This window comes from Gossypium raimondii, chromosome 7, assembly GCF_025698545.1.
Source record: "Gossypium raimondii isolate GPD5lz chromosome 7, ASM2569854v1, whole genome shotgun sequence".
NCBI lineage: Eukaryota > Viridiplantae > Streptophyta > Magnoliopsida > Malvales > Malvaceae > Gossypium > Gossypium raimondii.
The window spans coordinates 24,202,396-24,228,152 of record NC_068571.1 but is presented as its reverse complement, the minus strand read 5'-3'; the positions used below and the strand labels follow the sequence as shown (position 1 = coordinate 24,228,152).

The 25,757-nt window shown below is 35.3% G+C and overlaps 2 protein-coding genes and 1 long non-coding RNA gene across 3 annotated transcripts; 2 read left to right on the top strand and 1 right to left on the bottom strand.

Moving 5' to 3' along the window:
- Nucleotides 1-214: 214 nt before the first annotated feature.
- On the top strand, nucleotides 215-2,542 carry LOC105799057 (uncharacterized protein At4g13200, chloroplastic). Its single transcript, XM_012629402.2, has 3 exons — nucleotides 215-615; nucleotides 1,153-1,307; nucleotides 2,185-2,542. The coding sequence occupies exons 1-3, from the start codon at nucleotides 381-383 to the stop codon at nucleotides 2,437-2,439; spliced, it is 645 nt and encodes a 214-aa protein (XP_012484856.2). The 5' UTR covers nucleotides 215-380; the 3' UTR covers nucleotides 2,440-2,542.
- A 58-nt stretch (nucleotides 2,543-2,600) lies between these two features.
- LOC105799052 (guanine nucleotide-binding protein-like NSN1) lies at nucleotides 2,601-6,476 on the bottom strand. Its single transcript, XM_012629387.2, has 9 exons — nucleotides 6,310-6,476; nucleotides 5,971-6,215; nucleotides 5,499-5,598; nucleotides 5,245-5,418; nucleotides 4,640-4,857; nucleotides 4,198-4,462; nucleotides 3,545-3,724; nucleotides 3,225-3,433; nucleotides 2,601-3,106 (listed from the first exon to the last, which is right to left on the bottom strand). The coding sequence occupies exons 1-9, from the start codon at nucleotides 6,326-6,328 to the stop codon at nucleotides 2,792-2,794; spliced, it is 1,725 nt and encodes a 574-aa protein (XP_012484841.2). The 5' UTR covers nucleotides 6,329-6,476; the 3' UTR covers nucleotides 2,601-2,791.
- A 15,579-nt stretch (nucleotides 6,477-22,055) lies between these two features.
- LOC128042460 (uncharacterized) lies at nucleotides 22,056-25,133 on the top strand. The gene is made up of 3 exons (XR_008197994.1): nucleotides 22,056-22,454; nucleotides 23,486-23,642; nucleotides 24,597-25,133. It is a non-coding gene; the product is annotated as an uncharacterized LOC128042460 (long non-coding RNA).
- The last annotated feature ends 624 nt before the right edge of the window (nucleotides 25,134-25,757 follow it).

Below are 25,757 nucleotides of genomic sequence, written 5' to 3'. Positions count from 1 at the left end.
TATATTTTAATAATATTTAAATAATATATTCAAAAAATTACAAATATATTATAGTAAATAGTAAAGAGCTATAGGAGTTTAAATGGATTTTTGGATATTCTTTAGCCAAAATATATTGTGTAGAACCCATGGTTGTGGCAGAGCCGTAGCCCTAGGAGAGGGCTGTTTATCAAATATAAGAATCAACCAACCGAGAAGAAAGGCTCCCCCCAGCCCAGTCTGCTTGATTTTTAAACACCAAAACCCAAACCCATTTTTCTTGCAAGAAAATCTACTACATTCTTCTGATGACAAAGACATAAAACGAAGTACAGAAATATCAAATATGGAAGCTGGAGTTTGACAACTCAGAAAGGAGGAGCAAGTTAGAGAGAGTAAGCATGTGCGGTCTGGCTTCATCTTCAATCCCCACTTCTACTTTCCCCTCTTTTCAACAATCTAAGGTTCAAACCAAGCCTTGTATCAATCCGTGCAACTCTCTTGTGCTTCCTCCTACTAAGCTATGTTCCTCAGATCTCTGTCTTACAAGTTTTAGCTTTGGTGGCCCCAGACTGATTCACAGAAGTAGTGTTATCTCCAGAAGTAGCACTGGACCTGGTGGTGCTCCTGGTTCAGGTCTGGTTCCTTTTCAGTTTCTTGGTGTTAATTCCCTTTGCTTTTTATTTGGTGTTCAAATCCATCACTGCCAAGTGGCTTCTGGGATTCAAAAATCCAACTATTCTGGGTTTATTTTGTGTTTGCTTCATGAACTTGGATTTTAATCGAGAATTTCTCTGTGTATGTTTGTAGTGGAAATATACAATAGAGGGTGTATTTATACATGAATAAATCCCTAATTTTTTTTTCTATTTACAACGTGATAATATTAATGAGCTCATTAAGATAGTCGAAATGCTAGAAGAGCTCATCAAGATAGCATCATTAAGCTGGTTATAGTTGGAGTAATGAACCAGGGATTTTATCTTGCTGGAAAATAAGTATTGAAAGACCTAATAGTATAAACATGGTTACAATTGTGTGCACCTGTGGGAATAAGGTTAAATTGAGTGTTTCTTGAGAAGAATGAGTGAACCCAACCCCATAATACATTGTAGCTGTGTGTTTTTTTTCTTCCTTTCTATGTGAAACTGAGTGGGATACTTAGTATTGCAGGTGATAATGAAAGCAGGAATGTGCTGGATGTTTTTTTCTTAGGGAAGGCTGTAGCTGAAGCATTGAATGAGAGAATCGAGTCCACAGTTGGGGAATTTTTGAGTGTTGTTGGAAGGTTGCAGGTTGAGCAACAAAAGCAAGTGCAGGATTTCCAGGTAACCAGATTTTGTTCTTGAATCTAATCCTTGATAAATTCATGATTCATGTCATGGCCCTTTCTTTTGGGGGGGGGGTGTTCACTTTTGCTGGGTTTATTTCATAGCTCTTGGAATAGCTTATTTGGTAATGCACAAACGCCACCAGTGGAGAGTTTTATGAATTTGAAATTTGGCTCTAATACACTTCTGTTCTGCTTGACCATTACGTGTGTTTCTGAATCCTAATGTTATGGTGCCCAAAGTGATTGGTTCTATTGCTTACAAACCAAACCTTACTGGAAAAATAACAATAATTTGAAGGTATTTAAATGGGAGGAGTTAAAGGTTTTCTTTTCTTTTCTTGACATATGTTCTTGGGAGCCTTACGAAATTGCAGTCATCATTTGTTTTAAATGCCTTCTTTTGATGCTGGTATTATTTTTGCTTCATTTACAATAGGAAGAGTTAATGTAAGAGACCCCTTTTCTTTCTTTTGAGGAAAATTATGGCGTTCAGGTTTTCAAATATACTGTATCAATGGCATTTCCAGTAACCAACCCTCTCTCTTAACCTCATCATGAACTGCATGGCCATAGTTTCACACCAACTTAAATTCTAGCAAGTTGTATTATCTGAATTCCATTTCTAGTTAGTTATTGGAGGCTCAAGCTAGAATTCAACTTTACATCTACTACAGCATTTTTGAAACTGACCTTTGTCGGTTTACATAGGGATGTACCATTATTTTCTGAGTAAATGCAATAACAAATTGGCCATCAGGATCTTTTCTTCTTTTGTTGGAATTGAAATCGTTCATCTGCAAATTTGCTGCATTTTACTACTCCATTTTGATGATTTATTAAAATATGACATCCCCTTTAATTCATGCACACAGGAAGAGGTATTGGAAAGAGCAAAAAGAGCCAAAGAGCAAGCGGCACGCGAGGAATTGGAGGCACAAAGGCTGATTCCAAAGTCTACTTCCCTAAGTACATCTATGGGCAGTGGTGCCACTGCAAACAATGGGGCTGCAGCTAAAGCTTCGCCCTCAACTGCCAATAACGGAGTTTCTACAACCCCATCCTCCTATAATCCCCCCAACCCTGCTGCTGCTAATACAGACCCTGGGCCTGATACTAAAAAGGAATAGTGCCAAGTATCTCTATTTGTATTTCACACTTTTCATCTGATACAGTACCAAATAAATATAATATCCAGGGTGTTTAATCCCCATTATCCTTTTTGTTTGAATCTATTTCTGCTCCCTTTATATTCAACAAAAAAAATAACTGTCAAGTTTATACGTTCAGGTTCTTAAAAAGTATGTAAGCATTCATTAAATAACACTTTAACAAGTGACAGCATTGAAAGGAATTACATCGATTAAACAAAATTTCTGATCCTGCATGGATCCAACACCTTCAGTGTCTGCATAAAATTTTCTAGGTATGTCTAGTTCTCATCACTCATCAACTTCAACACCTGACATTGGAACTCCTCCACTAGTTTTGCTCCTTTCCCTTAACATAATCCACACCAAAGTCATAATTATCATCATCATCATCCATAGCTTCATCCCATGAGGTTAATTTATTTTTGGCTTTTTTCCTTCTCTTATTCTCAGCTCTTTTCATCTTTGTGTTCAGCATGCCTTCTACTGCATACAGCTTCTCATTTTGCCTGCTTGTGGCAGATTTTGACTTTGCCTTTTCAGCATCTTCTTCTTCAGAAGCCATCTGCTCATCATTACCACCATTACCAGATGTATCTTCTTGCTTTTCATCACCTTCAATTGATTGCAAGGGTTGGGCATTATCCTGTGGTGCGCAAATATCCAACAGATTTATATAACACCATTAGTTCAAGCTATTCCATCTATTAACATGCAAAACTAAGATTAAACCACAAAAGTGTCCTCAAAGAGCAATTACAAACCTCTAGCATAGCCTCATCAAACTTGAGAGGGTGGCTAGCAGGAACTTCAACAGAATGGAAATCATCGGTTGACTTGAGACTTCCGATGAATGAAGATTCAGTGTTATAAACCTCATCAACATTGAATTCTTTCCCAAGCTCAGTAACAATCCTCGCCTCAGAAGGTTCTTGATTTCTAACAGGAGGCATGGTGTAATATGGAATTTTACCTGAAGTATACCAAATATATTAGAAAAGTTAACAATTAATTTATCCATTTTCGGATTTTCTAAGTTAAGACAGGTAAAACAGCCCGCCAGAAAATGTATTGACACACAGACCTTCATTCCAGTCATGCAAAATGATCCTTGCAGCAGCTTCAACATCCACGATACCACCTTTTTTAAGCTTACCCCTTACAGTGGCAATATTCTGAAGGAATTCATCAACTGACTGAAAGCCAGGGATCTTGTATATTGTTACCAAGAGTCTTTCAGGACAACGCTTGAGAATATCTTTGACTGCATTGTTGACAAAGGAGAATTACAAATTAGTATTGCTAGCTCATTTCTGTCAAGATATTACCAATAGTGGGAGACTTAAATGATCTCTTATTCACAGATTCCTGCCCAGACAAGCAATGCACTTCAATTTCCATTATCATGCCGCAGCATATTTCAATAGTCAATCGTAATTTTGTAGGAGGATTTGATGTCAGTGTAATTCCACAACTCGTTTACATTCTCACTTAACTTGGGACCTAAGTCTCATATTTATTTCTCCTATATTCCCTCTTGTATATTTCTAACAAAGTTAGCACACCCACATCATAATCAATTTTATTCATCTTCTATGAAATGAATGGCATTAGAAAAGATATATTAATTTCAAAACCTTTCCTATTAAGATATACATTGCAGAAAGTCTAGCTTATGCCTTAATGCATATAGTTGCAGTCAGCTATATGAAACACAAATTTCACTGGTTGAAATACCTGGGCCAACTGGATCATCCAGCTTCTCGATTCTTTTGCAGTTTCGAAGAGCTATTGACGCATCGTTCCCTTCAGATCGAAGCATAACAACACCAGGACAATCCAATAATTTTACATTCTTGTCCAATTGAACCTCTTGCATTGATCTTGTCAACCCTGGAGTAGCACCAACATTGACAACGTGGCATCTTTTCAAGCTGTTAATTAGGCTACTCTTGCCAACATTAGGCAGGCCAATAACACCCACAGTTATGGACTTCTTTATCTGCAAAAATAAGTTACACAATGACATTGATATTTGTATTACAAGAAGGGATTCAAAGTCATGAATTTGAACAGGCAGATAACCAGAAGAGTATCTAACATAGAGGATGGAATTACTGCTAAGAATCAACAACGAGAGAAAATTATATTGCAGCCTCAAAACAACAATTGAATGTACCTCATGACTTCTAGAGTAGTTTTTCAGCAATTTAATGAGAGTTTCTGCTCCAAGACAATCACTAGTTTGCAGAAGATTGCTAGGCTTTGCTGCCTTTGAAGAAGATTTCCACCCCAAGTTTGATCTCTGTTCTTGTGTGCTGCACTTAAAGGCAACAGCTGGTAACTCTTCCCTAAGATATTTGAGCCACTTTTCAACAGCTTGTCGAGGAACAAGATCTGAAATGCAAGGTTTCATTGTAAAGAGTCAACAAAAAATTAAAAGAACAACGTAAGGAGAAAAAGTAATAGAAGCAACGCCCTAATATTTGCTAGAACATACAGATACAATGACATTGCAAAATCCAACAATACATCCAGATGTTAAGTGGAATGATCCTTGTGTGAAATTTCAACCGAGGTAGGATGCCTAGAAGTTCCTTAAACTTAACATATTCCAAATCCAGCTATATATCAGAAGGTTAAGAAATAAAATGGTCCCTGTGTGGAAATTTACCCTTCTATCTCTGAGACAGAGTGAGGATGCCCAGAATTTCTTAAGGTTGACATATTCATCTCACAAGGGAAAGCATTGAGTAGATAGGGAAAGTGAAAAATAGAATTTACCAATTTTATTTAAAAGCAACACCAGGTGCTTATCAGGACCGGATTTCATCACCATCTTTTCCATATCAATACAACGTGTACTGAGGGGATCTCGCGCATCTAGGACTTCCAAAATGACATCTGATGCTTCAATGACTTTAACCAACTCCTTGTAGAAAGCTCTATCTGAGCTATCTGCAAATAAGAAGACAAACGTCAAAATATCTGATCCATCCACCAAGAGCAAATCAATCTCTACCTTAATATCAACTTACCCCGGGCTTTAGTAGTTCCGATAGAATCATTAATTCCCTTTCCCTCTTCAATACGTTCCTTGTCATCATCCTCAAGTAAACCCATCTTCCTCTTTTTTGCCTGGCAATCATAAAAGTTCAAAAGTAAACAATTGAAACTTCAAATAACATTTAGAATCATAACAACACTTAAACCATAAAAAATAATTCAACATTGACAGTGAAAAGCAACATAAGTTACTGAAAACAAAAATGGAAAAGTCAAAGGTTATCATATAGACATGATCTTAACGGGCTTAATCAACTACAAACTAGAGAGCGTGTTAAAACTCAAAATTAAACCTCCCCCTCGGCATCAAACTCATTCCTTCAATACACCACTATCCATGAAATATTCCAATTTAAAAAAACCTGCCGCCACCCCCCCAAAAAAAAAAGTAAAAGTGTATAAAGAACGAATTTGTTTTCAGTGAAAAGGATATTGAAACAATACCCTCTCCTTTCGGGCAGCTTTCTTTTGCTCCAATTCCTCGAGTGCCCGAGCTCGACGAGCCTCGAGAGCCTTGAGCTCTTGTTCCTTGAAAGGCCAATCATTGGGGATGCCAGGGTCTTTCTCAACCTTTTTCTTACGGTTCAATCCCAACTTCTTCGCTTCCTTAGCTTTCTTCTTGTGATGCTCCTTTACTTTTCTTATAACCTTGTACTTTTGCTTAAGTGAAACCCTCTTGCTCTTGCTTTCTGCAAAATCATATAACCATAACTATAAAACAAATACTTCCTTAAAGAAAGATAAAAGGGAAACAGAAAACTAAGAGAATTGAGCTTTGCTTACTTTTGCTCCTTTTCACCATTGTTGGGAAGGGGAGGGAGCGCCGGTTCTTTTAGGGTTTGGGGAGGAGAGGATGGAGAGAATGAATTCGTTTAAAATATTTATTTAGGGTTTTTGGGAAAATGGGTTAGTCAAGTAGGAGTGATTAAAACAAACTCCTTTAGAAATGGTTTCTCTTTTTCGTTTCCTACATTAACATATTATTTAATTACTTAAAATTGTTTAAATGACAATTGATTTAAAAAATTATATAAAAATAAAAGACAATTGTTATAAAATGTAAATTAAAATATTTATTTTAATGTTGATTATAAGCTCTAAATAAAATTTGACAAATGTTTTAATAATATTATAATTTTAAATATTTCATTAGTTTAAAAAATTATATATACATCAAATTACAAAATAATATATGTGATAAAAAACATAAACAATGTTGATTTTCTTAAGTTACATCATGTTAAATATTAATATTTAACTTATTTTGAAAACATAAAAAAAAAAGTGGACTATTTTAAACAAATAATTAAAATATGTATATTTGCTTTTACAAAATCCTAAGCACTCTCTATATTTTCTACTACTCTTCTATTCTATAGAAGTTGACATTATTACTGGTGTTACCTTTGATTAACCCTTTTTCCTCAAAAATCAATTAAAATTCTTTGAAATCACAAACAAAGTTTCAATGCTCTATCGCATCCATCATTAGACAAATTTGGTTTCATATTAAATTATTCTCTATTCAAATTCAACATTAAGATTGGGACACCGAAAATATTTGAATAAGAATAATGGGACGCTATAATTTGCATGACTCACTTTCAAATTTTATGCTATAAAATAATTATTATTTTATATTGATAATTTATAAATTAAAATGATTAAATTTAATAAAGCTGCCTTTTAATTACTGTTCAGACCCTTGAGGAAGAATAATTATGAAGTCTGGAATTTGTACATAAAAAATTCAATTATATACTAAACGTATATTTAAAAATTGCATTAAATAGTTAGAACGGTTGGAAAATTTGTAATTTTTGAAAACTTTGAAGAATATTTTCGATTGGTAAAGGTGAAGAGTTGAATCATAAAATTATGGTTTTATATTCTATTCCATGAGACCTTTACAACGGTATATCATATGCTCAAAATGGTTGAGTGATGAATGAGAAATTGATGTTTAAAGTAAGCCACTTGTGAATATTTGTTGAGGAAAAGAAAAACTTAAATCCCACATTAGTTAAATGCCAAGTGTGAGATATATATATACATATATATGAGAACCCACTTAAAAGTAATTGAATGACTAAACTTAAAATTTCGCATTGCGCGCAAGAGGTGTAAGTCCAAACCTACTACTAGGTTAGGGGCGCACCTGTACGACGTAAAACGAATATTTTAGCCCAATACATATTTTATATTAAAAGGAAAAATATCTCAATTTGATTTTATTCTAATCAGATTGATTTTTAATTTGATTTGATTTTATTTAAATTGATTTAAAGGCTCCTTTAATGGAAACATTTGCATCTTTATTCATGGAAATTTTTAAATTTCTGAAATTCCACCATATTAAATGTCAATAAAAGCTTAAAGAATTCTTTACACACACATCGAAATTCAATAGAATTTTTTTTTGCTCCCAGAAATTCTTCTCTTTTTCTCTCCATATTTTCATTCGTTTCCGTGATAGAGGAAGGCAAGATTTGTTCGCTAATCACTGCAAAGGTACTACTATCGCGATCATTTTGTTGTTATATTCTGGGAGACAGTCAACCAACGTTTCTCCAAATACCATAGGAGCGGCCGAATCTATCTTAAGGAAACTGTGTAAACAGGTCTCAACATCTAGTAAAACTCAATTTCTTTTATTCGATTTTTGGTTTTCCAAATATCTTGTTTATTTAATTGTATTTAAATCTGATTTTTTTTACATAAATATAAATATTTGTTTTTTTTAAGTTGTTTTATTTGTTTATATAATTTATTTATATTTATATTTATATTTATATTTATATTTATATTTATATTTATATTTATATTTATATTTGTTCGCTAACGTGTTTTGTCCAACAAAAATAAAACATGATTAATGATCAATTCATATTTGATTAAGAATAATCTTGAAGAAGATAATCTAAGTTTGATTGTAAAGTTTAGCTAGAAAACTTGAAATTTTAGGTGCGTGTAAAAATTCAAAATATTAGTAGTTGCTAAAAATTTAATATTGTGAAATGAAAATTTTGATCAAAATTGTATTTTACGTAAATTTAAATAAATATAAAACACTTTATTGAAACGAAAAATACATTATTCTTGATAGTATGTAATAAATTGAATGAAATGTTAATTATAAAGAATTGAGGGGATTGTAAGTAGACCTGTCCATGGGTTGGGCCCACGGAAAATTTTCAGCCCGTTTACTAGGCCCGGGCCCAGCCCGAAGAAAAAATATGGGGTCCGAGCCCGGCCCGACCCAGTCCGTTTTTAATTAAAATTAAAATTATTTTTTAATAAAATTAAAACTAATTGTTATTAAAATTAATTGTTAGTAAAATTATCAAATTATTAATTGTTAATTGTATTAATTGTTGTAATAAAATCTAACATTTGATTAGTAAATTTATCAAATTATTAATTGTATTAATTGTATTAATTGTTGTAACAAAATCTAACATTTGATTAGTAAAACAAACTTGATGTTTTATTATTATTTTGTAACACTAGTCAAGGAAATGAAAGTAAATAAACTTAAAATAAAAAGCTACTATATTTTAAAAATAAAAAATATATATTTAATATTTTTCGGGCCAGGCCCGGGCCAAAAAAATCTTGCTCGAGGCCCGGCCCATTTTTTAAACGGGCCTAAATTTTGCCCAAGCCCATATTTCGGGTTTATATTTTTACCCAAACCCTCCCATATTTCGGGCGGGCCATCAGGCCGGGCCGCCCGGCCCATGGACAGGTCTAATTGTAAGGTTGGTTTTTTTTTTTGGTAAATAAAGATAGATAAGTTCAAAGAACTAATTACAATTAGCCTGATGAAGGCCTATAACTTCTAATGCTTGGTGGGCATCATCTTCAAACACAGATCAAGCATGAGCAGGTAGATATTCAAACACCAACAACCTATTAAGATCACTAGAAGCAGCTTTGGCCATACAACCTGCCAGTCTATTATGGTCTTGCGGGGCATGTCGAAACTTGAGTTGTAAATCTTGCTTATATAAATCATGTATCAATCGCAACTCCGAAAGGTTACTATTAGCCACATAATCACTTCCAATTAAATCTGTAAAGCCCAAGATCTGCCCGGGGCCCAAATAATAAAGCAAAATAGGTCCAAAGATAAACAGTCCACTTACAACAGGGCCCAAACAACCCAAACCCAAAATAAGAAAACTAGGTGGCCCAATGGCCCAAAATGTTTAACATTTTCAGAAAACCCTAGGGTTCCCTAACCCTAGGGCACCACCCTAGTGCCGCATGCCTCTGCCAAGGCTCCCTCACGCACGCCACCGCCACCGTCGCCAATCGCCGGCTTCACGTGTCCACGCCTTCTAACACCTGCAAACAGAGAGCCACACGCAACCAACAAAGCAGAAAACAACAAATAAAAAACGACAAAAACAATAGATTTAAGAGTTTGAAATCGGCTATAAAGGCCGAAACTTGTTATTGTATTTCGTCTTCTTCGATTTTCTTTGTAAAAAGAAAAACACACATTAGAAATCAAATAAAAAGGTTGCTGTTTCCCTTTTGTTTCATTCATTTATTTTATTTATCGTTTTTTAAAATCGATTTTAAAAAAAACTATTAATAAAGAAATAAAAAGGGGAAGAGGGAGAGGAACGGTCACCTGGGGCCGCCTGAAGGGCCCTTCGCTGGCCCTTTTGTTTGTCGAAATCGGGACGGGCCGGGAACACGTTCTCCGTGTCGATCGGACTACCGCTTACGGTGGAATCGCGCCGGCGCAGGCAAGGCCTGACGGCTGGATTTGGGAGAGGCCGAGAGAGAGTTTTTGAGAGCTCTCTGATTTTTTAGTGGGGTGGGGGAAAACTGAATTTTTTTGTTTATTTTTTTCATTTATATTGATTCTAAAACGACGCCGTTTTGGGTTTAGGCAACAATGGCCAAAACGACGTCGTTTCACGTCTGACCCGAATACCCGACCCGTTTAGCGGAGGATCCGCGCGTTTTCAAGGCCGAATGGGCTATTTGCGCTTCGGGTCCCTTTGATTTGATGCTTGTGTTCAATGCAGCCCTTTTATCCTTTTTTAAATTTTAATTTGACCCTGAAGGTTTCGCGGTTAATTCATTTCAGTCCCAATGAAACGCTGTGCATGGGACTTCCGGAATAATTCCAGGATTAGTCCCTGGTTGTTTTACCCGCATTCATTTCAGTCCAGATTCGTGTTTTATTATTTAAAAATAGTTTTGAACACCTTTTAAATGCAACATATTTATTTTAAAATGCTTTATTTGCTTTTTTTTAGATTTTTTCTTTTCTTATATTATTTTATACTTATATATATATATATATGTACATCACTTGTTTTATTTATATATGTCATCCTTTTAAAATTGTTTTTATATATTAACCTCAAATCACTTGTTTTGCCTTATCTATTTTAAACTCATCATCATCATTTTTTTACATTTTATTTGATTTTAGTTTGTTTTATACCTTTTTAAAAATTATTGCTTAATTCATTCGTCTTTATTTATTAGTGCTAGTATTCAAATAATGTATGTTGAGTGTGTATTGTCATTGTGTGTACCATAATTAGTTTACTCATATTTTCATATTATTGTCATACATTTGTGTAATTTTTCCATGTACTATTATTCCATGTTTATTATATTGTTATTCCATGTCCTCATATTGTAAATTAAACTCCGACATAATTATCCAACTTAGGTTACTTTATTTTATTCCAAACAAAACAAATGCCTACCTTCATATAGATTACCCGCTATTATTCGAAATGGAATTTTGCTAAATAAGGCAATATTTTGTATTTTGGAAATTCGAGAAATTGTACCCTAACTTACTGGGTCTCGATTTTCTCGTTAAACCTAAATAGCAAAATATCCTTTTAAATTTCCAAACATATAAAATTTCAAAAAATAAAGGTAATATTCTATATTTAGAAAATTCGAGAAATCGTGCCCTAACTTACTGGGCTTCGATATCATTTTAAAATTGAAATAAATGAGGTTTAAACAAAAAATATATGCAAGCTTACTCTCAAAATACGAGGTGTCGTGTCCTAACTTCTTGAATGTGACATCTTGTTACTTGAGATAAGAAGGCATTTTCCATTTTGATTTATCCAAGTAAATTTTTTTTAATAATGCAATATAAAGAAGAATCGTATTTTTAAATTCTTTTCGAGTTTTTAATTTTCGACACCAAGACATTAAGTAATCAACTAGGTACCAATTTTGGGCGTATCGAGGGTGCTAACCCTTCCTCGTGCGTAACCGACTCCCGAACCCGTTTTTCTGAATTTCGCAGACCAAAATCGTTGTTTTAATAAAAATTAAATCGTTTATTAAAAACAACCACTTTTCGAGGTGACCCGATCACACCTCATCAAAAAAAGGATTGGTGGCGACTCCCATTTCCGTTTTTATTTTAAAAACCAAGTCGACCCCGTTTTCATCAAAAAAATGGTGTCAACAGCTTGGCGACTCCACTGGGGAGCCAAAATCAGTGAGTCAAGCCACGAGTTGATTACCTTTTGTCTTGTTGTCGAAAATTAAAAATTTGGTTTAAATTTGCGATCCTTTCATTGCATTTCATGCATCTTTATTTCGGTTTTTTTTTCATTGTGATTTGATTGTTGTGGTAGTTTAAGTTTGGTATACTGCTGAATTGCATTGCATGACCGTGGGTTACACCTTTTAAGTGGGAGTGAGAAGTTATTTCCTTCGTGAGGTCTTCACCTCCGTGCAGGATAGCGGATCGCTTTCGGGATACATCCGTACCTATGTCTTCGTAAGATTTTCATCTCCGTGCAGCCATAGGGAAATGTATTCCCCTGAATCGAACTCGATCCGTATGAGCCTATAATGAGTGAGGATCGAGGAATCTGCTGGTTCAGGTACCTTCACTTTAGAGCCGAACCTCATGTAGTGAACCTAAGAGCCTACCCTAGGTAGAACTGATAACACTCTAGAATAACGTATTTTTATGTATTAATTATGTATTTATTCTGAGTATGATCCTGCTAATTTGAGCTATTTATGATCTTTTATCTCATAGGGACTAAATTTGAGGCAAAAGTGAAATTAAGGGCCAAAAGCGTGAATTTAGAGATAAAATTGGCCAATGTGCGACACAAGGAAAAGTTGGTGCCAAAAGTGCAAGCATGGAGGACACAAGGGTTGAAATGCAAAAAGAAGAGATTTTATTTTATTAAACTCTATTATATTAGGATAATTAATATTGAGATAATTATTAAGGATTATTTTTAGGATTTTATTTTATCTTTATTTATCTTCAATTAAATGTATTTATCTTTTAGGAATTTAAGTAGAATTAGAATATCTCCCCTAGCACTATAAATAGGGGGTGAAGTGACTTAAAAGGGAGCCCATCTTTTCTTTTTCTCAGTAACACTCTCTCCCAAAAGTCTAGGCTTTTGTTCTTTTCATATTTCTTTTCAATAAAATCTTTATTTTTATTTTATTTATTTTCTTTTCTACCACAACCATGAGCCACTAAACCATCTAGCCGAAGGTTGTCAAAAATCCCCAAAAGGGTTATTGAGGCTTAGAATCCGTACTTAGCCTTCTCAACGAGTATTCATCGTTTCTCACTTTCACGGATGACACTTCCGTCCATGTCCCTTAAGAAGTAAGCTTTTCAACGTATGCAAAGGCGACCGCTTTGTATGTTTTGGGAAGGTTGCACGATCGGTTCGTTAGCTTCTGCGTCGAGGTTGGCGAGCCCAAGAGACAAAATGGCGTGGGATTCGCCATTGAGAAGCGTTGATCTAGCATAAGACGATCCCACAGAAGCGATTGTTGGCTAGAGTCAGGTTCCACCAAATTGTAAGTCTAAATCATTGGAGCTGGTGGTCATAGGCGTCCTCTTCCACTATAACCGGCTTATTCGGTTTGGGAAGGATCATCTAAAAGCCGAGGATTTAACCCAAGGCGGAACGAGACAACTGGAGGCTGGAATCTCCCATAAGAATTTTCTTTCTCTCAACTCTATTTTTTATTTTTTTCTAATTTTCAATTCAATATTCTTAATTACTTTTATTTTATTTTTCGTTTCTAGATCCAACAATTTAATTCTTCTATTGTTTTTATTTTTTTAGAACGCAGTTGTCTTGGGCAAGACTCTTGCTGGGATATCACGAAACAAGATATTTTGCAAGTCCAGTCCCTGAGGATTTGACCCTACTTCCCTTTTACTATTCTTTTCATTATTTATTAGGGATAGGATATTTTTGGTGCTTTCAACGACCGCATCAAGAACTACTTCAAACCCCTAGTGGTCACCCGAATAGGTGTTCTATTTATTCTTGCTTGCTTTTACTTTGTACTAACCTGTTGTCTTTTTGGTTGTGATTGCATTGCATTTTCATCATAAAAAGAGGTGTTGATTTACGTTCAGTTGTAAAATAGAGAGCTGGTCATAAGGAAATGGGTTTCTTGATAAAGTGGATAATAATACGGTTGTCCGAATATGGTCCAAGAAAATGTGATAAGAGAGGGATGATAGTTTAATGGAGGACTACACAACCATTGCTCCGTTACCCAAGAATTCAAGGTGACAAGGATTATTCGAGAGCTACTGAACTTTCTTAAAAGAGAAGCCAACGAGCATCACAAGGTTGAGTAAGCAACGAGTCATGGCCCGGATCAAGTAAAAAGGAGATAGAAAAGACATCCTTTTTGAAGAGTTCGTGAAACTTATCTTAACGCTCAAATGAAGAAGAGGATCAAATGACTCCGCCTATGAGGGCAAAACCGTATATATATCCGCTTTATGTAAAGAGATTTGTTTTCTAGTAAAGTTGTTCTAATAGAATTGAACCAAGAATCAACGTCTCTTTTTCATTCATTTCATACATTTTCATTACATTGCATCATATGCATTAGATTTTCACGAAGTGACCCTAATTAGGTAAAATTATTTCAGTTACCCTGGAAACCAACAAGAATCCACCAACCACATATCATTACGGTACCCGTCGCCAAACAAAAGCAATGGATCAGAGGTTAGAAAGGCTGGAACAAATGCAAAAAGAAATACAGGATAAGATGCAAGAACAATTGGATAAAATTCAGCAGGACGCGCGGGAATCCCAAAGAATTATGAGCCAACTGGCTCAATTATTGGCTGATAAAGGAAAGAGCCCTGTAATTAATTTGGGAGTTGATCAGGAGGACCTTGTTTATCCTCCAGGTTTTACCCCGACAAGTACCCAGGCACGATTAGATGTGTGCCCTCAAGGAACATCTGGACCTCAATATCGGGTTGGCACCTCGGTACCAATGCACTTTCAAGTAGGCTCGGGTTCTAATCCCGGGGACAGCCCCACCAATCCGGTGGTCCCTGATCTCGATGATATGGCGAAAATAGAAAAGGCAAGAATGGACCTGCCAAAACAACTTGAGGATCGATGTAGATGGTTAGAGGAAAAATTCAGGGCCATGGAGAACATCGACTATCGTTGCAGAATCGACGCCAAGGACTTGAGTTTGGTACCTGATCTAGCACTCCCTCTCAAATTCAAAATGCCGGAGTTTGAAAAGTATAACGGTACTAGTTGTCCTAAAGCTCATATCACTATGTTCTGTCGAAGGATGGCTGGATACATCAATAATGATCAACTGTTGATCCACTGCTTCCAGGACAGTCTGATCGGGTCTGCAGCTAAGTGGTACAACCAGTTAAGCCGCGCCAACATCCATTCATGGAAGGACTTGGCACAGGCTTTCATGAAGCAATACAACCATGTGACAGATATGACACCCGATAGAATCACATTGCAAAACATGGAAAAGAAGCAAAGTGAGAGCTTTAGGCAATATGCCTAAAGATGGAGAGAGGTAGCGATGCAAGTCCAGCCACATCTTTTGGAGAAAGAAACCACGATGCTTTTCATCAACACTCTGAAAGCACCGTTCATTAACCACATGTTAGGAAGTGCTACCATGAGCTTCTCAGATGTAGTGATGTCTGGTGAAATGATTGAAAATGCAATAAGAAGTGGAAAGATAAATGCGGAAGAAGGTATCAAGAGATCAACCCCAAAGCACAAAGATAATGAGGTCAACAACACGAGTACATATAGCAATGGTTATTCAAAACCAATTACGGTGAATCAGCCAAGAAAAATGGTCGCTAACCAACAAGGCTCATTGAGACAAGAACCTGGAGTGAAACCAGGTACTGAGAAGCTCCAGTTCACACCAATTCCAATGTCATATGAAGAGCTGTATCAAAATTTATTCGATGCGCATGTTGTTTCCCCTTCCTACTCAAAACCCCCACAACCTCCGTATCCAAAGTGGTATGATGCGAACACACAATGTGACTACCATGCAGGAATTACGGGGCACTCAATAGAGAATTGCATCACCTTAAAAAAACTAGTTGAAAAACTCATCAACATGGGTATTGTCAAGTTGGGTGACTCATCTACTGCAGAAAATCTGCTACCCAATCATGATTGACAATAAGGTGAATGCGATGTATGAAGAGATGTTGGGGAGTGTTCACATCCATGACATGCATGAAGACACAATTGAAGAAGGGACTTTGTTAAGATGTCAGCCCTTATAAACTTGGAAATATTCTAAATAAATCAGACTGTAAAAGAAGTCTCTGTAGTATTTAGAGCCTACTTAGAGTAATATTCAGAACAAACTTGTTACTTTTAGCCTGAAGCAATAAGAACTCTTTTGTGAAATAGGCTCATGTCTGAACATCGTTATTTTAATGAAATTTGCGATCATTTTTGAGCCAATATTCTTTTATTCTTTATGAATAATTATTTTTAATCTTTCATTCTTTCTTCCAAATCATTCATTCATTCATAATTATACTGTGCAGATAATTATTCTTAAATTCATACATTCTTTGTATACTCTCTTGTACCTACAATAGGTTCCCAGATATCAAGGACATGAATGACACTACTACAGACTCAAAATCTCCTTTTGAGCGAGACATGTGTTTAGAGGAATCCCATGACTTCGAAGATGACATAGACTGTAGCCTATCTCCGTATTTATTGAGGAGGGTAGAACAAGATGAAAAAACAAATCCTACCCTATAAAGAATCATTGGAATCCACTACTCCTCCCTATGTGGGGCATGAATGTCATTGAGCCAATCTTGCCAAAATTTTCGGCGATCAACAATTTATCTTTGCAGTTGTCAATTACTAAGTAGGTAGAAGCTGCTTCATATGCCAATGTCACAAAATTGACAGTCAGTAAATTTTTGAAGAAATCATGTCAGTATAGAATGCCGAGAAGGATCATATCTGACAATACACTAGATCATCCAGAAAGAGAACGGCGTAAAAAAACTCTGCTGGGACAATGCATGTCTCTTTGGCCTATTGCAGTTTTGCCCATTGAAGATAAGAGTCTTTCTCTCTAAGTTTTCGCATCCAATCCTGATTGAAGGAGAATGTTTAAAGTTATCCATCATGGTCAAATGAGCTAAAAGCAAATGATACGAGCTAAAAAGCTCACCCTAAAGGTTTCCATGAGAGGACCTGGTATCGAAGAAGATCCTTCCCATACAAAAAGAACTTCATGCCGAGATGGGAAGAACCTTATGTGAAAGGCCTTATCTGGAAAAGCGTTAGTCTTGATCGGAAGGGATAACAATGACATGCCTAATCCTATGAGTTCAGATTCAAAAATGAAATAAAAAAGAAAAAAAAAGAAAAAAGATGAAAAAAGAAAATTAATGAAAAAAGAAAAGAAAAGAAAAATGAGTGAAAAAGGAGAGGCCAATGTGAAAACCCGCAAAGGGCACCTTGAGACCAAAGGGGCTTGAGTTGAAAACCCGAAAATGGGCGACTCAAATTTTGGATCAAATTAGGGCATGAGGCGATCAGAGCAGCTTAAATTTTGATCAAATCGGGACATGTGATGATCTTGCTATACCTGATTCAACAGGAAATGGTAGGTAGCATCTTGGGGTATCAACAAAGTTTTGTAGATCTCCTAAACACATGTCAAACTCAAAATGGTCTTTCAAAGAGTTGGTACAGAGAAGTTTAAGCTACGATATCTAGGGCATCTTGTCCTCATACTATTTTTTTGGAATACTTCATTCTTTTTCAAGATACGTGTTCCCAATTAATTCCCATTTTATTCTTGCTATCCTTGATAGTTTATTCATTTTGAGCTATGCTCTCAAATCAATTCTATTTTATCTATCGTTATGATCTTTTGCAAGCATGTTGTTATGTATATTTATTGCATTCAAAAGATGAAGCGCTTGATAAATTTAAAGTTTATAAATCTGAAGTTGAACTTCAGTGTGAATCATTTATCAAGTGCTTAAGATCGGATAGAGGTGGAGAATACTATAATCCAAGTTATTTTGAACTCACTGGAATTGTCCATCAAGTTTCAGCCCCTTACACACCACAACAAAATGGTGTAGCTGAAAGAAAAAATAGAGTCTTGACTGAAATGGTAAATTCAATGCTATCATATTCAGGTCTTGGACAAGGTTTTTGGGGAGAAGCTGTTCTAACAGCTTGTCATATATTGAATAGAGTTCCTAATAAGGAAACTAAAATAACCCCTATGAACAATGGAAGACAAGGAAACCAAACCTTAATTATTTGAAGGTTTAGGGTTGTAGAGCTATTGTAAAAGTTCCAACACCTAAACGTAAAAAGTTAGGTGAAAGAGGAATTGAATGCATATTTATAGGTTATGCACATAATAGCAAGGCATATAGGTTCATGGTAATTGAACCAAATGATTCAATTTCAATTAATACTGTTATTGAATCAAGAGATGTTATTTTTGATGAAAATAGATTTAATTCTATATCAAGACAATTACAACCACAACAATTGATTCATTCTTCAAATGAGAATGAGATTCCATTGAAACAAATTGATAATAATGATGAATCTTGTCAAAAATTAAGAAGAAGTAAGAGGATTAAAAAAGTCAAAGATTTTGGACCAGATTTCATTATGTTTCTTATAGAAGGAAAAGGTGAAAGTATATGCAATAAGATACCTTATTGTTATAATACCGAATCTGATCCTATTACATTTGAAGAGGCAGTGAAATCTCAAGACTCTGCTTTTTGGAAAGAAGAAACAAATAATGAGATGGATTCAATAATGGGAAATCAAACTTGGATCTTAGTTAATCTTCCACCAGGTTCCAAACCAATAGGTTGTAAATGGATCTTCAAAAAGAAAATGAAGGTCGATGGAACCATTGATAAATTTAAAGCAAGGTTGGTAGCAAAAGGTTTTACACAAAGACAAGGTATTGATTACTTTGATACCTATGCTCCAAAGAGCAAGAATTGCTACAATTAGACTATTAATATCACTTACTTCTATATATAATTTGGTTGTTCACCAAATGGATGTTAAAACTGCATTTTAAATGGTGAATTGGAAGAGGAAGTGTACATGGAGCAACCGAAGGATTTGTTGTTCCAGACAAGAGCATAAGGTATGTAAGCTTGTTAAATCTTTATATGGGCTTAAACAAGCACCAAAACAATGACACCAAAAGTTTGACAAGGTTGTTTTAGCTAATGGCTATAAAATAAATGAATCCGATAAATGCATATATAGCAAATTTGATAATGGAAAGGGTGTCATAATTTGCTTATATGTAGATGACATGCTCATTTTTGGCACGGATTTGGAACAAATAGAAAACACAAAGAAATTCTTGTCAAACAACTTTGCTATGAAGGATATGGGTGTAGCAGATGTTATTCTTGGGATTAAAATAACCCGAGATGAAAGCACTATAGCTTTATCACAATCACATTACATTGAAAATGTGCTTAAAAAGTTTGATCTTTTCAACTGTATACTAGCATCTACACCCATGGATCCTCAATTAAAATTAGTATCTAATGTTGGTAGGAAAATTGATCAATTGAAATATGCAAGTCTAATTGGTTGTCTTATATATATAATGACTTGTACAAGACCAGATATTGCATATGCTATTGGAAAATTGAGTAGGTACACAAGTAATCCAAGTAGTTTGCATTGACAAGCTTTGAATAGAGTACTTAGGTACTTAAAGAAAACTATTAACTATGGATTGTGTTATAACGGATATCCTCCAGTTTTAGAAGGGTATTCGGATGCTAGTTGGATTACAAGTTTGGAAGATCATGCATCTACTAGTGGATGGATCTTCATTCTTGGTGGATGAGTCATTTCTTGGGGTTCCAAGAAACAAACATGTATTACTGATTCCACTATGGCAGCAGAATTTATTGCATTAGCCGCTGTATCTAAAGAAGCAGAATGGTTAAGAAATTTGCTTTATGATGTACCTTTATGGCCTAAGCCAATTTCACCTATTTCTATCCGTTGTGATAGTGACGCTACTCTAGCAAAGGTATATAGCCAAGTATATAATGGAAAGACTAGACACATTGGATTAAGACATAGTTATGCCCGACAATTAATCTCTGATGGAGTGATCACTATTAATTATGTGAGGTCAAGTGAAAATTTGGTAGATCCTTTGACAAAAAGTCTTGCTAGAGATGCAGTAAAAAGGACCTCAAAAGGGATGGGACTCAAGCCTATTAATTAGAGTCACCCATGATGGAAACTCGACTCAACGCTTGGTATAACGTCAAGTCTTGAGTTCAATGAGACAAAGTACATCATTAGTATGTGACTGTTAGCACTATAAATAAATTCATCCTAAGATTAAAGTGCTAGGTACGCGTAATGATAAGGGAATGATGAATAATATACTCTTAATGGACCCATAACATAAATATGTTAGAGTGTTATAATTACGGGAACACTTTTGATGGGATCTACCTATGTGAGTGGAAGTGTGGCCGCTTCTAGGAGCTTAAGGGCTTGGCTCTGACAGCACTCATGAAAAGAGGACATAGACACATGGCCATAATAGTGTCCCTAGATACTATGCATTGACTGATGTTGAAATCATTGTGTGAGATGTGTTCAGTTAATCAAATGGAATAGTTGGTTCAAAGCTTAGTCTACCATGCAATTTCGATTAACTTTAACATGTTTTTCACTAAGTGAAGGTTCAATCGTAAGACACATTTATTTATGCAAATTGATTTCCAAGAATATCAAAATCTAAATATTTTGAAAATGGGGAGATTATTGAACATTTTCAAATATTTATAGTATCCCAATAACTATAAATGAATGGGTGTAATTAATCAAAAGATAAATCTTTTGGTAATTGATCAAAAGTTATATCATTTGATTATTTAAAAAGAATTATAATTATTCAAAAATATTATTTGAATAGTTACAAAATTAAATGAATAATTATTATTTATTTATTCATAAAGACACCTATTGAAAGATGTCTCTATGAAGAGACAAGAAAATTCCTATAAATAGGAATGGGTTTTCATTTGGAAATATATCAACAAATTCTAATATTATTTCTTCTCTTCCTTCATTTTCTAATATTATTAGATTATTCTATAAAGTATTACTGCAGAAATCTTTTGTAGAAATTGAGTTTTTGTTATACATTACTCAGTGCATAGTGGACTATTCTCGTCAGTGCAAAAAGCAAATAGTCATTGGCTTCATTGTATCCTCGAGGTTAATTTGCTTGGAACTCATTTGCACACTGAAGATAAGTGGGGGCGAATATAACCTTAAAGATAGTGCCTTGATACACGCCTTGGAGCCTTGTCCTATTTCTTCTTTTCTTTTCGAGTTCTGATCGTGTGTTCGAGATTTTCCTTACCGGAGTTTTGTACTAACACTCTTCACCTGGGGGTTCACCAAAAACCTTAACCGTTCACACTTTGACGTGCTCGCAACTTAAGTGGAGCTCGCGTATTTGGGTGAGCTCACAACTTTTGATGAGCTCGCAGATTTGTTTTAGCTCACAACTTCAAGTGAGCTCGTGGGTTTGCAGGTTGAGTTCGTCATTGCATGAATGGTCACTTCACAACAGTTGTGTTAAGGAGGGAATTGTTTCTCATTAATTTCTTAAAGGATTATATGATCTATAGGTTTTTGAGTGAGATAATGTCTGCATACAGTATGAGAAGATTTAAGTTCACCTTAATGCACTTCGAGTTAGTGTTATTAAGGTGTGCGTCTAAGCATGTCTAGGCTTTGCGCTTTACTACTAGACAACGAAAGCACCTCAGACCATTTTGGGTGAGGCGCATTTGATAAGGTGCGCATCAAGTGCGCTTAGGGGCATTTTGTTGGACGGTAGATGCAAAAAATGCATCTGATTGAATTTCTCATCGATTTCTTTGATGTTTATTTTTTTAGTAGAAAAAGACATAATTTTGAACTCTCTATTTCTCAATTGTGTTTGAGTTTTCAAAGCATGCATGGGACTATAGAGAAATCATGCATATTCATCAACAAAAGAAAAAGAAAATTCTGCATGTTTGCTGGATAAACTGAACCGCTCTTTAGAGTTTAGTGTCAGATTTATTAACCTTGAGCTTATTTTATTTATATGCATAGGCACATGTATTTTGCACTTTATTTCATTCAAGTGAATGCTTCCTTTGCGCCTTGTGCTGATGGAAAGATAAGGGTTCTGGCATCTATAGTGCCCCTTGTGCCTTTGAGAACACTGTTATAGATCTTTTCTTGAGATATCGGAACTCTTGGTTATAATTAAATCAAGATTTTAACAAATGGGCTGGTTATGGCTTTAAACTAGTGGTTGTATCTGAATCTGGAGGCAATTGTATCTATATATGAGGATGGCTCTGACCTCTACTTAAATCCAATTCATTGAGGAAAACAACAGCGACTACACTGAAACCTATAATCAGTGGAAGAACATAGTCTAGGAAAATATGAAAGTGTCTCGCCTTCGTTACATTATCTTGTGATTTGTCATTTCTCAATGCCGGGAAAGCGCACTTAGGAATTAAGAGCCTTGACAAGGTGGTATGTTTCAATTCTCTTTCCCACGTGGATAATTTTCTTTTCCTTCATATTAATTGCAGTCCTTTTGGTGGGTGTAGATTACCTTAGAGTAACACTGAAATTTGTTAGATATGAAGAAACTTTATGGAACTTATCTGCTGTAATTTTGCCATCTGTTAATCTTGGAGGCTGGGATGTGCTCCCTTTCAATAATTGTGTTGGGGAGTATCCATATGCCTCTGTTGCACTTGCTATGTGCATGAAGATGTTGTATCATCTCAAATGGTGTGGATAGTATGAAAACTCTGCAAGTAAGCATGATCTGGTGGAGTGAATTCATGACGTGGATAAAAAATATTGTTAGAACTGGTGAGCCTTTGGCTGTGTCAATTGTTGGCACTTACGGGTGTTTAGATTGAGGAAGTTCTTGATGTTGAATTCTGACAAAGCTTGCAATAAGATGGCATAAAGTATGAGAGCGTACATGGTGGCCAAGGCTATTTGCCTTGATGAAAGTATACTCTCATAGATGCATGGGTGCACAAATACATACAGCTAACCCTCGTGCCAGTGAGCTCGTGTTCTTTTCTAATAAATTTAATTTTAATGCTTCAGCCGAGTGATTATATCTAAACTGCCTGGGGAGCAGAGTTAGGCTCTGTACTTGTATGAAACAGTAACTTTCTCAATTTGGTCTGTTCTAGGTATGATAATTGAAGTTCGAAAACCTTGTTCCCTCTCCATAACCTGGAAAATCACTGATGAGCCATGGCTAATGTCATCACATTTAGCAGATCTTCATAGAACAGTAATCTCTAAAGTTGTGGGTTTTAGGGATACAAGTGTCGCGTACTAATTGACTAAAAGGTTCTTCCAATGCTTTACATGTATATTTAATGAATATGTGAATATATTAGCATGTATTAGTGTATTATATACACCCTAAGGTTTAAGAAACAAATGTCTTCCTTTGTGCTAACTGAATGCCATGACTTTGTACTTCATTTCTACAATTTTGCCATGTTTCAGATGTTATCTGATACTGGCTTCAGTTATTACAGGGCATACCTTGAGCTCCCTGACACTAGCATGCCTTCGCTTAGGGCTATCATCTACAAAGTAAGCAATGGCTTCTCATTCTTTTTAGTTTTCCCGACTGGAGATCATTAGGACTCATCTATACTGGAATTGGCGGTCCCTCATCTGCAAGTGAGATATAAATGTTATATTTTTCTTTTTGTTATCACAAATTTCTATTATATTCATACTTGCTTGATGTAGCAGTTTATAGGAATGTGATTTATGCATTGCTATGCTGAAACCTCAGTTTGTTTGCCTTGATGCAACCTATGTGTGCCCATTTAATGTGGAATGCACCCTTCCATTAGTTTTCTCCCCTCCTTTAATTGTGTTCTTGCTGTTTGTGTGGAAAGTACCCTGGGCTTTAGAACCATAAATGGCATCAAATTGCTTATATCATGTTCATGTATGCAGCGTGATTTGTGTTTATACTTGAGTTCAATATAGAAGAAGATTCTAGTCTGTTTCGCTGCTACACTGAAATGAAAGTTTATAAATGGATGGTATGGTTAAGTAAGGTAAGGGGAATTTTCTAGATTTGGCTGAGATTTTGTAACTGGGTCTATGAACCCTGTTTTGCTGCCCATAGACTTGAACTATAGGGGTTTAGTTTACTAGTCAAAGTCCCTCAACTGCATTGCAGTGACTGTTAAATCTTTAATGTATCGTAAAGATGCCTTCAGTACTAATGGTTGAATAATCTCTTATAGTGTCCCGTTTAAAGTTAAGGATGTGTTAACCTCTTGCAAAATAATTGCTATAAAGGTACATGTTAAAAAAAAGCATAATTAGTATTTGTAATCACATCATAGTTTCTTGATTGGCTGCCGCTGGTTTTGCATGTATTCTGAATTTTCTTAATGTCCATGAAGAAAATGGGGGGAACACAGACATGGGAAAGTGACAGGCATAGAGATGGACTATAATACTTTTGAAAAGCAAAAGACATTTCAGAAGATAATCCCTGTGCCCTACCATCTTTACATGATTATCTCTTTTGCTTAGTAACTTCTTATTATACATTAATCAATATATGGTGTCCACTACTTTCTATAAAGCAAAGGTTTTTCTTTTTCTTTTTAGGTACAGAAAGAAGGCGCAGCTTGGAAATAGAGAAGGGGTTGCAGATACTGGAACATTGTTGAGTGTTGCCTTTCAAGGGTTATAGCATGAATCAATTAAACTAAGCCCTTCATGCATAAAGCAAAGCTTTTGCCACTTTGCCATGAGATTTTGCTAGTGTGTGCAAATTAAGGGGGTGGGATTGAAAGTGACAAAGGGTTGATGATGATGAAGCATCACCATCCGAAACTGAAGAGGGGGAAAAGAAAAAGCATATTCAAGATACAAGGCTGGGTATTTTTCTCATTGAAAACTGTGGTGAAAACTTTTTATGTGCTATCATTGTAGAATCATCAAATACGTAAGAAATTGTTTTGTTTTCTCTTCTTGTGTGTGTGTGTGGACCCTTGACCACTTTCTGATTTATTTATTTATGGTGGTGAAAGGAACCTTTCATCTAATCACTTAGGCAGCAGACAGCTGGAACTGTTGTGATTTGTTTTTGATTATGAAAGTGATTTCATCGAAGAAAAAAAAGTAGTTGCCTTCATCTCACAATCTACCATTGTCCTTTCTCTTCAGTTAATTTTGTCATAATGGGTGGTAATTTGGAGTAGTTGTTGTGAGGTGAGTTCTCATATTCTCCCTTTCTGCCAATTCTGGATTTAAATGTTTACCCTAGCTTTTAACTTCCATTGATGAATTTCTTTTAAGAGTTAGAGACAATGCATGGTTTTACCCTTTCATTAAACTAAGCAGGAAAAATAACATTCATATCAAGTAAACTAATATTTTATGAGTTGTTTCACCCTTAGATTTCTCTCGCCTAAGTTCTATATATCCTATCAATACATGCCCTATTCTAATCCATTACATATCATATATTTCGTTTGAAAAAGATGAATAGGATTGGAAGGTCATATATGAAATAAATTCCGCCCCCCCCTTTTTTTAGTAAAAATCATATATTTTTGCTAAAAAAACTTCTTCGATCAATTTAGAAAACAACTTCAATGTTTTCCATTAAATGTACATGATTTTGATTGATATAATAATAAATTTAGCCTTCAAAGTTTACACATTCTGTTAATTTGATCCCAATTTAACAAATTTGCCCTGCAACATTTGTGCAAATGTGCAAATATTAAGGCTGGATTTATTTTAGAATTAAAGCTAAAATGA

Coding starts and splice junctions, on each gene's coding strand:
- LOC105799057 (XM_012629402.2), top strand. CDS start 381: ATGTGCGGTCTGGCTTCATCTTCAATCCCCACTTCTACTTTCCCCTCT. Junction 616..1,152: donor TGGTGGTGCTCCTGGTTCAG/GTCTGGTTCCTT, acceptor TTAGTATTGCAG/GTGATAATGAAAGCAGGAAT. Junction 1,308..2,184: donor AGCAAGTGCAGGATTTCCAG/GTAACCAGATTT, acceptor TCATGCACACAG/GAAGAGGTATTGGAAAGAGC.
- LOC105799052 (XM_012629387.2), bottom strand. Junction 4,858..5,244: donor GTTGCTTTTAAATAAAATTG/GTAAATTCTATT, acceptor CTTGCATTTCAG/ATCTTGTTCCTCGACAAGCT. Junction 3,107..3,224: donor TTGATGAGGCTATGCTAGAG/GTTTGTAATTGC, acceptor TGCGCACCACAG/GATAATGCCCAACCCTTGCA.